The sequence below is a fragment of the Populus alba genome, chromosome 16 (genome assembly GCF_005239225.2).
Source record: "Populus alba chromosome 16, ASM523922v2, whole genome shotgun sequence".
Taxonomy (NCBI): Eukaryota; Viridiplantae; Streptophyta; class Magnoliopsida; order Malpighiales; family Salicaceae; genus Populus; species Populus alba.
The window spans coordinates 11,426,354-11,438,569 of NC_133299.1; the positions used below are offsets into that span (position 1 = coordinate 11,426,354).

The following is a 12,216-nucleotide window of genomic DNA, read 5'->3' on the forward strand; positions in this document are numbered from 1 at the left end:
CTCATTCTTCGAACAAGAATTTGGAATTGCAAAATGCCCTTGACAGAGAAACCCACGCAAGCTGAGAATAACTACTCATTCCCTCACTTAATCCTATGATAACTCTTTGAAGTAACAGAAAAAAGACATATCATGCCCATGTGCACTTCCTGTCACTTCCAACTTGACTCCTTCGAGACCGCTCTCTGTGCGCACTTCTTAAGACCTCGCTAGTTGTTACCAAAATAAACCTATCCAACTCATAACCTTAATGCAGACGAACTCCAACCAATTAACTTTGAGCCCTCTTTCACACAAGTAGCACCTCGTTGAGACCTAGGCATACAATCACTCTTTCTACTCTGCAGCCCTATTCTCTATGGGGAACTACTGCAACTATTATGACATGACATGCGTCATATGAAACCAAAACGCACATGAAAACAGACCTCGAATCAATAAAGCATCTCTTCATTTCCTTGCCTTCTGAGGAAAATATTAGTTGGGTATGTATGACTTGAATTCCTCCTTTATGATACCTCTGCCCTCTCAGTTTCCTCTGAAATGTCCTTAAAGTCAAAGGGACGTTCTATGGATTTCCCTAGCTATTTCTGTAAAAAAAGAAGAAAAACAAAAGGCCCACTAGCTAATCCTTTATTGTGATTCTTGTTCTTGCTTGGTTTTCCACTTTGAACACAAACCTAGGGTTAGCTAGGGTTTTGATGGTGGTTGTTTTTACTAATTTAATTATTTTACTCTGTAATTATTTTGGCATATGGCTTATGCTAACGAAAAGATGCATAACTAATTATGGATTATGCACAAACAAAAGAAGCGTAGTCAGTGGCTAAAAACCATGACGTGATAATATTCTCTTTGTGATTAAGTAAAGGCATATTATATAATCATTCGCAATACTTAAATGGATGATTTGCAATTCTTAAATGCAGTGATTCCCATAGTAGGTAGAAACTTTTGGAGGGATTATAAACACGACAGAGGGAGAGAGAGAGAGAGAAAGTGATAGAAGAGAACACAAACAAATGGACTTATGCGAGAGATGATATATTGAAACTATAACAAATCTGATGATGAAGATAATAGTACAAGAAAAAAGGGAATCGATGTTGTGATGTATCTGACTTATGTGTCCTTGGAAACCAATCTCTGTGTGTCTTATGCGTTCAGTTTAATTCTCTGATAGAATGTCAGTGAGGTGCTGAATGGGGATATGTGCTCACGTTATTCCATGCAGTTTTAGCCATTACCTTTAAACCTGATTAATCTCACCACCAAAGCTCCAAAACTGCCATTATTGATCTCTCCGTCCCTCCTGTCTTTCTCTCTCAGAAAAACAAACACTATTGCAATTAATTCCATCTTAATTTGAAGCACATCCCAGTTGTAGATCAATGCTAAAACTTCTCCAGCTAGTCCTAAACTTACGAGTTCTTAAACGAAGTTTCTTCTGTGAAGTATGCCGAGAAAATTAAACAGCAGAAAGATTTTGCATAAAAAATTATCTGTGTTTCGCTGAGCATATGAGTTAAGAATATTTGAAAATAAATGCAAGAGAAGATGTCAATATACTTATTAGTAAATCTGGTAATAAGAGTGCAAAAAAAACAATGAAATGAATTGGACAGGCATAGAAATTATCGTGATCCATTCATAATTACCTTTCCGTGGTTAATAACTATGGTCGATGCAATCAAAAAAATTCGCTATTATAAACAAGATATCGCGGAAGATAGATGAGCTCTTCATGTTTTTCTGTCATGCTTTTCTTAATATTGTTATTGTTACATGCACCTTGCGAAATCATAAACGATTGAGAGATAGCCGAAGTTCTCAAGGATCTAACAAAGAAAAGAGGCCATGATCTCATGATCTAAGAAAGGAAAAGAAGAAAAAACGGCAAAGAGGAAATCAAGCAACATAATAAAGAAGGTGCTAGACGGCCAGTAATATGTTCGATAGCACTCGAGATTCTGCAACTACTTTACCTTAGGCCGGTCACCAAGCCTGAGCTCAAGATCCAATTCATCTACAGTGCAAGGGCTTATTTCAAACACCTCAGACTGGACACGATGCTTATCAACTGAATTACACTTTAGAAAGAAAGGTAATGATGATTTATCAATCCTCCGTTTCTTGCAGCTCATAGGCTCCTCCCCACAGTCTGATATGCTCGGGCGAGTTCGTCGAACGACTAAATTCAAGCTGACAGACAAATCTGTTTGGACATAATCTACTTTGGCTCTACATCCTGATTCTATTTTCCTTGAATTCTGCTCTCCTTCAGTGCTTAGAGAAGATATATGACATCTTTCTTTAGCTAACTTAGTCTGTGGCGGGGGGGAAGATTTATGGGATCTCTTTTGTTGTTCTTCAACAATAAAAGAAGTGAAAGGAGGGGAAATGGTTTTATCACAGAAACTCTCTTGAGTAGATGTAATTGAAATCCTAGAAGATGAAGTTCGGGATGGAATAAAACCAGGATCAGGATTAGGGTTAGGGCAATAATCCAAGGTACAAAGCTGAGATGGGTATTGAAAACCGAAAGATGTATAGGGATTTTGAAGGTGATTGCGAGGTTTTGGATGCTCGTGATGAAGAATTTCATTGTGAGGACTTGGAGATTGCTTGAGTCTAGCTCTATCCCTCCTGTGGACATTCATATGACCTCCTAGAGCTTGAGCAGACCTAAATTCTCTTCTACAAAAGCTACAAGGATAAGATCTTGGAGGCCATATACATCCTCCGAGAGGACCAGCTGCATCTTCAGCGAAAGCTTGTTCTTCCCAAGAATCATCAAACGAAGGATTGGTTGAAGCCTGAAAATGAGAATCCAAACTATGCTTCCGTTTAGTCAACATCCAATAAGGAGTTTGCTCCATATGTTGGACTATATCGAGAGATTCACCCTTCCAAGCTTGAAGAATATACAGGATTAATAATAGGAAAAGTATAAAAACTTAAAGGATATCAGAAAATGGGAGGAGATGGGATGCAAGAAGGACAGATAAAGGGCTTAACTGATTGCTAAGAGTAGTAGTCCGGAAGATAAATTGGTGGGTACTCTACCATGGTTGTCTTCGTGCAGCTACTTTTTTGGTTTTTGTGTTTGGTTCTCAACACTATCTACTGTGTACGGGGAACGATGGTTTAGTATTCACGGGAGTGGGTCCAAGGAGCCTTGCTTGCTTGTGCTGTTTATCTGTGCTTATAGACAAACTGTAATCATGGCTGACTGAAACATCCTTGGAAATACCCAGCAAAAGTCGAAAAGATGCTGTAAATGTGCACATATTTGTCCTACACTATACTGTATGGATGCTTTTGTTTCGGACTAGAAATTACTACTATGATATATACTAAGCATTGTTTTCCGATCAGTGGACTGCCCTCTTCGAAGAATGCCCAAAGGTGCGGTGGTTATACTGTAGTATTTTTACCATAGCTATAAGCTTATTAGCATCACAATTGATATAATAAAATTATGATTTTGCCTTTCTCAGCAAAAACAATGGACCTTCGCAACTGTGTATAGTGATTTTTTATTTATTTAGAGTAAAATAACTAATATACTTTTTAATACTCTATAACACGTGGATTTTTGTTTTCTTTTTTACTATGTAAAATTTTGTTTTTTTTTTTATTTTATTTTTGGATGATTTAGTCAATTTAAGGAGCAATTGCTTTCAAATTTTTATCAAATGGTGGGATTAGAAGAGGGAGACTAAAATGAAAAATACGACAAACATGGATGGAGTATCATAAGTTTCAAAAAAATTAACCTTGATCCTCCATCTTAAACATTCACACAAATTATACAATTTTCATCCCTTGAAATTGTTCCAATTCTATTTTGCTACATATGTTTATTTTTGTTAATTTTTTGTCCCTAGTTGAGAGAGGAGAAAGAGAGGGGTCGCCGAATTCTCACAGTAATGAAAGAAACTTATTGTTGGTATACCAATTTAGGCTATCAAAATAAAAGATTTTTATGTCAAATTATTCCATTTGATGAGGGGAGTTCATATCATATGTTTTTGTACCTTGAACGTTCATGAAAAAATAAATTTGAGCTCGGATTGACTAAATGATCTTGGGTTTTGCATTTTAATTTGTATGGTAACCCTTTCAATTCTGGGTGGTACATATGAGTCGTTTTAATTCGTAAGGTTATCAAAATCGCGTTTTGACTAATAAAATCATATGATTTTACAAGTAAAAACATGCTTTACATGCTGAATCGTTTGAAAAATCAAAAATTGGTGAAATCAGGTTGAAATTGGGTGAAATTGCAAAAAATCACACAAGTTCAAAACCGATTGAACGATTTCACCAAAACACATAGACTAAAGTAAATGTTTCCCTCCATGCTCCAGGTGTCCACCACTTATTGGTTGGGTAAATGCATAGTCACTCCAAAGTCTCCAATCTTCACTCCAATCATCAGTGCATCGCCTTTCTTCCTTTTCAATGAGAATAAATTCCTAATCTCCTTCTCTATTAACCAACTGGTAACCACAAAAGCGGCGACAATCAGTCCAATCTTCACTCTAGTCATCAGTCCAGTCTTCACTCTAGTCATTAGTGCTCACGGCTTTCTTTTCATCAACAGCGGCAACAATCTCCTTTCTTTCCCATCATCAACAGCTCACGGCTTCCTCTTCAATCTTCATCAACAGCGGCAACGATCTCCTTTCTTTCCCATCATTAACAGCTCACGGCTTCCTCTTCATCAACAACAGCAAATGACATCGCTCTCCTCTTCAGCCTTCATCATCAATGGTTTCCTCTTCACCATAAGCTATTCCCATATACCTTTATGATTGCCCATGATGTAATATTCCCCTGTAGACCTGCACAGAGTCAAAATGTGAAAATGTAATATTCCCCTGTACAGATGTTGATGTTTTTTGTCGGTCCTGATAATGATTTTGAATAACAATTTGTCTCTACTATAATGTTTTGCTTGATGGAATGATTTTAGTATGATGATTTCCCCGGTCCTAATTTCTCTATGTCTGTGGTGTTATTAAAATCATCATACTAAAATGTGAATTTCTGCATACCTTGGTGTTGCAATGAATAATAGTGTTGGTGGTGTCTGCGTTTGCTTGTCTGATGTGCGTTGAGTTTGTTTAGTATAATGATTTTCAAGCTAATTTTAGTATGATGGTTTTCCAGTAATTCACATTTCAAGATCACGGCATGTGTCTGCATGATTGCTCTATGTCTGTAGTGTTATTAATGGAATGATGGAATGATTTTAGGATGCCATTTCAATATATGTACTGAAGCAGATTGAAAGTATATTTTAAGATGCCATTTTATTAATGGAATGATGGAATGATTTTACAAAAAATTTAATTGTATAGTACATGTACTAAAGCATATTGACAGTATTATAGCTTTGTGAATTGTTATGTATAACAAAAATTTAATTACAATCATAAAATGTTTGGATTGATTACATGGCTGATTTGAGTTGATTCTTGAATTGTTGAACTTATGGCATCTAGAAAAAATTCTTATGGTAATAGACTTGATGTGGGATGGCGACATGGTATAAATATTGATAAGAATTCTAAAAAAGTTCAGTGCAAGTATTGTCAAAAAACTATCAGTAAAGGTATTTTTCGTTTTAAACAGCATTTGGCTTGCACTCGTAAGGATGTTGAGCCATGTTAGCAAGTTCCAGAAAATGTTAAGCAAATGATTTTGGGTGTTTTGGTGAAAAAATCTAGAAGCAACTGAAAAGAAAAGAAAGAAAGGCCATCAATGTAGTGGAAATGATGATGATGATGATGAAATAAAAGAAATTAGCTCCAAGGACAAAGGAAATAGAGCAGCTAGTGGGAGTGGAAGTACACAAACAACCCTAAAGCAATTGCTAAAAAAGGATATTAGAGAAGAAGCATGTCGACAAATTGCAAGGTTTTTCTACACTAGTGCAATTTCATTTAATTGTGTAAAAAAACCCTGAGTTTCTAAAGGCACTTGAATTGGTTGCAAAGCATGGGCCAGGATTCAAACCTCTATCCTACCATGATATTAGAGAGAAGTATTTGAAGCAGGAAGTGGATCAAACAATGAAATTGCTTGAGGAGTACAAGCTAGAATGGAAAAAAAACAGGTAGTTCAATAATGTCTGATGGATAGATAAATAAATAAAACCTTGTATTTGTAACTTTTTGGTTAATAGTCATAAAGGGACAGTTTTTTGTCATCGGTGGATACTTCTAATATGTCCAAGACTATTGACAAGGTATTTGAGATGTTAGATGCCATTATGGAGAGGATTGGGGAGGAAAATGTTGTCCAAGTAGTCATTAATAATGTTGTAAATTAAAAAACAACGAGACAATTATTGATGGGAAAAAAAAAAGAGTTCATTTTGGACACCATGTGTTGCCCATTGTATTGACTTGATATTAGAAGATTTTGAGAAGAAGTTAGAGGTTCATCGAGTAATTATTGCTAAGGAGAGGAGAATCACCTCATATATTTATTCAAGAACTATTCTTATGTCCATGTTAAGGCCCATTATGAAAGGAATGGATTTGATTAGGCCTACTGTCACTCGGTTTGCTAATGCATATTTGACTCTAGAATGTTTGAATGATCATAAAATGTAGCTGATGACTATGTTTACTTCCAAACAATGGAGTTTATGTAGGTTTGCATGAATAAAAAAAAGGGAAACGAATTCAAAATTATGTTTTGGACACCATGTTTTAGCATGATGTCACTATATGTATTAAGGCAGCATATCATCTAATTAAAGCTCTTTAATTAGTTGATTTAGATGAGAAACCAACTATGGATTTTATATATAAAGCAATGGATGAAGCAAAAGAGAAGATACAAGTGAATTTTGATTATGTGAAAGAAAGGTATATATCTTGCTAATTTTTATTTCAAATGTTGTCATCTATTAATATGAATGTCTTTAGAGATACTTCCAATTAGATATTCGTATATTGTAATGATATTTTTATTTTTTTTTATATATATAGTTATATACCTATATGAAATATTGTTGATGCAAGATGGGAACTTCAACTCCACAGGCCCTTACATGCATGCAGCAACTTATTATTTGAATCTTCATTATCATTATAATCTCAATTTTAAGGTTATTGCCAACATTAAAATTAGATTATATCAATACTTAGAAAGGATGGTGCCTAATGTAAGCGAAATGTGCAAAATTGACTTGCAACTTGAATCATTCAAGGATGCAAAAGGATTGTTTGGCATTAAGACTGCCAAGACAGCAAGAGATAAAAAAAAACTTTAGCTCAATAGTGGGATTCTTATAGGGATGAATGTCCATAATTACAAAGGTTTGCAATCCGAATTCTAAGCTTGACTTGTATTTCATCTAAATGTGAGCTTAATTAGAGTGCATTTGAGATGGTGAGTTTTTTTTTTTTTTTTATTTTAAATGTTGGAATATTTGATAAAAATCTTATAAATTTGAATTGTTTATTGAGGTTCATACAAAACAAAGAAATCGTTTCCACCAGAGAAAAAATGAATGACTTGGTATTTGTAATGTACAATCTGAAATTGAATGAATGATAACCAAGTCAAAAAGCAAGCTGATGATTTTGGTGTAGAAGATGATCTTTCATCTGATGATGATTAGATAACCGAGGAAGAAAAACATTCAAAAATTGATTTGCTTGGTACTATTAACAATGCAACACAAAGAAAAAATGGTAAAGAAGATGAAAGTTATTAAGAAGAAATTCCTAATGATGCTGAAATGGAGAGTCATGGTACTGAAGATGATTCGGAGATTCAAATTGATGAGAATTTAGACAATTCAAGGAGTTTTGAGTTAAATACCATTGATAATATTGGTGTTGGTACTAGTAGTAGCACTAATGTTTATAATATTGGTGATGGTACTAGTAGTGACACTAATAATCCTCTTGATGCTAATGATATTGATGAATATTTGTGAAATAATAAGGAAGATTAAGGCAATGAAGCTGATTTTAGTTTACATGACATACCAGTAGATTATTTGTTTTAAGTTTGTTAATTATTAGTTAATGAAAAGTTACTTAAATTATATATGAATTTTTATTTGAACCATGTATTTTAAGGTGCTTGAACTATGTATGAATTTTTATTTGAAGCATGAATTTTTTCTAATGCATTTTAAAATTTCTTATGATTTTATGATTTTACGATCCAAGTTTATTACCCATTTTCCATGCCGAGTTAAAAATGCATTTTTAACATCCTTATGACTAAATGATCTCAAGTTTTTCAAAATTTTACGTGTCATTATTTCCATTGTTGCGTCTATATAATCCACTTAATCATATGTCAAAAGTCTAAATAATCTAGTCACAAACATAATTGCTAATCTCAAACTCATCTCTTGTCATACACATAAGATATTGCACAACACTTTACTCAATCTATTTTAGCCATTGAACTAGTTATAAAATGCATAGTATAAATTTGCTTATATTTTCTAAGAGATAACCAAGGATCAGTCTTAATGTAGATTCTAGCAATATCCAAAAATAACATTCATAAACACTTATGATCACCAACAATGTCAATATGGCTAAAAACACATCCTATAAAACTAAGTGAGAGACATTGTCATAACGATTTTACTCTTCTTCAAAAAAAAAAATTACATCAAAATATTTTGCAAACAACATTTGATAGATTTTTTTTCAAAAATGATAAATGTTGAAAAATAATAAAAATCAAAAAAATCAAAATATAATTTGGTATAAAATCAAATAAATAATGACATTTAAAAACTAAGGACTTAGCCACAACAAGTACAAAATGATCAATAATAATTCTAAGAGGCAATCAAGGGCGTGATTCAAGAAAAACTAAAGAAAAAGGTTTAAATTGATAGAAATTTAAAGAATTAAAGAATCAAGGATCAAAAAAAAAACCTTAGGGATTTTATTTATTCAATCAAAGGCTTAATTGAAGAGATAAATCAAAATTTAGAGTCAATTTGACTGAATACACACAAATTAGAGAATCAAGGGCTATACTACAAAAGATGCCAAATTTAAAAGGCCTTTTTTAATGAAATTAGGGGTCAACTTATGAAGAAATTGAGAGGAAATTGATGAAATTAGCTAAAAATTAAAAAAAAAATGATGACTGAATTCGAAAAGGTGGCAAAGTTAAATGACTATTTTTAATGTCATCAGTGATGAAATTGCGAATAAATTAAAAGAAAAAGGTTGGAATTGGTTTAAATTTAAAAAATAGAAAGCTGAGGACTAAATTGTAAATGGTATCAATATTGAGGTACCATTTTGAATGCAATTAGGGGGTGGAATAAAAACAAATGATAAGAAAAAGGCTGAAATTGGCCAAAAATAAAACAATTGAAAAAACAAGGACTAAAATGGAATACGTGAAAAACTTGGGTTGCTTTGTTTAAGAAGTATAACTTTTTTATATACCAAAATGACACCATTTTAATTTAAATGAGATGATGCATTTTGTTTAAAATAACATCATTGTAATAAAAAAAAAAATCTAAAACAACATTGTTTAATGCACGAGTAAAATCTCTTCCCACTCACATTTGGTTTGCAGAATTTTTTTTTTTTTTTTGGCATGTTTTGGCCCAACTTTGAGCAACGTTTTTATCACTCTCGTGCCTCCTAACAGTGAAAAACAACATATCATTCTCATCCCTTGTACATGTACTTGACATTCAGCCAAAAATATGTCCTTGGACCTTCTAAATTGACTAAAAGCAACTAGTGCAATGAGATCAAACCAAGCATGTTAAACCAAAATATAAAACAATGGTAAAGGGTTGAGATTGACTCAAGGAAACTAAGGGATATTATTATTCCACCAAAAAAAGTTCTAGAACCTTTATCCTTTCCTATAAATAAAGAAGCAAGGTAGAAAAGAGAAGGAGCAAACTCGAAACCATGAAAAATCAAGCAGGGAGGAAGAAGAAAAGGTGAGTTTTTTGGGTTAGAAACAATTTCAGATTGAACCAAAAAGTTTTAGAGGGGAAAAAAAAAGAGGATAGGAAGAAAAAAAAAAACAAAAATATAAAAGAAAAAGAAACTTGAAACTAAAGAGAGAAAACTGCCCTAAACACAACACCACCACCTGCAAGGCACTATCAATGCCACTAGAAGTCACTATGTTGTTATCTTTTGGTGTACATATGAATCTATAAAAAAATATTTTCAAACTAAGAATAAAATTGTGTTGAAAAGTTATTTCTCATCGAGTTTATTTCGTGTTTTGAATAAGTTTTATATATATATATATATATATATTTTGATAAAATCCTTTATTTTTAAGGATTAACATCAAAAAAATTTATTGCTAAAAATAAATCGATGAAATCTTAATTTTAAAGATTAATGTCAAAAAACTTTTGTTAGAATGGGAAAATCAACTAAATCTCATATTTATAATGATTAATATCAATTTTTTTTGTTAAAGGGTTAAAATCAATGAAATCTTTTATTTTTAGAAATTAATAACAAAAGGTTTCTATTTGAAAGATGAAGAATGGTGAAATTTTCTAATTTTTAAAAGTTGAAGTCAAATTTATCCTCGTCAATGGAAAACTTAACCGAATAATACTCCGGACCGAAATCCATAACAACAAAATCCAGATAACGCTGATGAGTTGCCCTATAATTAAATCCTCTTCTTTTCAGCTAATAAGATCTCAATATACAAGTCTCTCATGTTCAAAATTCTCTGAGAGACTCCTTCCTCAAATGAATCCAAAAGATTAGACAAAGGAGATAAGACGGATAACTTCTCCTATTTAAAAATATGACCCAGAGGACTCTTTCCTTCTCTAATTTGGACTAAAGAAATCAAAGAGATTGTCTTGCTTCAAGAGACCCAGAAGGAATTGTCTTCATTACATACTTTTTTCGAGTTAAAAAAAAGAAAAAAAGATTCTGCTGAAAATGAAACCCTTGAAAACGAATGTTATGGAATAATTCAAATGTAGGGACTTAATTATATATATACAATGGATGTTGTGTCTGACATGACACTTGGTGACCAGGAAACACTAGAAATGAACCACATGCAAAGAAAAAGTTCAATTTGAATTATTGCTCATTTATTACTTATTTGTCATTTATTTTTTAAGAATATAGTTAATATTTAAATCTATATAGTTTCTCTGCCAAAGTAATTAATTAAAATTAAAAAAATATAATAAAAAATCTAGCTTTTCATTTTAGCAATCAACTAGAAAATTGTGGGGACAAATTAAAATTTAAATGAAAAGGTGGGTTTAATGTGTAAATAGTAAAAAAAAAAATGATTATAAAAACTCATCCTCTCGCTCCTTAAGGCAGGCTAGAAGGTAAAAAGAAAAAAGGAGAGAAAAACCTCAATTGTTAAGATAATTCTTGGGGAAAAACCATTAGAAAGCCAAAGAATTGAAGAGAGATTGTGAATCAACACCCTTAAACACTTAATTAGGAGGGACAAATTATGGGAAGGAAGGAGGGACTAGATTAACGTCAAGGTAGAAGAGGGAAACAGAAAGAGAAACTTGAAAAATTTTGACAGGTTAAAATTCAAAGATTAGATTAACGTTCATTAAGGTATTCAAAATTTAATTTAGCAATTTCATGAGAAACGATTAATAATTGAGGTGAAAATCATGAAATTAATGTTAGGATTTATGATAGATTTTTGGGACAAATGTAAATTGATGTTAAGTTGAATCAATTAGGTTAGAATAATTTACAACGGGTGTCGCACGTGTGCAATATTGCGGCATTCATCCCCCCTCAGGTATAGTGTCTATCTAGAAAATATAGGGAGACAAGGAATTATTGTCTCTTATTAGTGGTAAAGAAAATGGAGTCATCATCTCGTATTTTAGTCACTAGGAACCCTAACTAATCTCAAAGATCGGGTATAGAGACTAGTTGTGTAAAGAGAAGGTATTAGCACTCAAAATACATCCTACCTAAGATAAGTTGCATTGCTTAATTGTCTAATATAAATCTAAGGTCTTGTTTGTATTTTCAATTGCTGGTCCATCTACGATTTAAGAAAAGTTCTTCTCAGTAAGGAGATTCTTATCTTACTGGGTAAAACCTAACCGCTCTAAAGTCTATACATAAAAGAACTACATTTTTAATATTAGGAATATGTCTTACATATAAGTTTGTAATCCTTAATATTAAAAGAAAACAAAATATTTTTTTG

The 12,216-nt window shown here is 32.5% G+C and overlaps 1 protein-coding gene across 1 annotated transcript; it reads right to left on the bottom strand.

The window, feature by feature from the left end:
• Window positions 1-1,727: 1,727 nt before the first annotated feature.
• On the bottom strand, window positions 1,728-3,076 carry LOC118045007 (zinc finger protein 10). The gene has a single exon (XM_035053485.2). The coding sequence runs from the start codon at window positions 2,877-2,879 to the stop codon at window positions 1,977-1,979; it is 903 nt and encodes a 300-aa protein (XP_034909376.1). The 5' UTR covers window positions 2,880-3,076; the 3' UTR covers window positions 1,728-1,976.
• Between the last annotated feature and the right edge of the window lie 9,140 nt (window positions 3,077-12,216).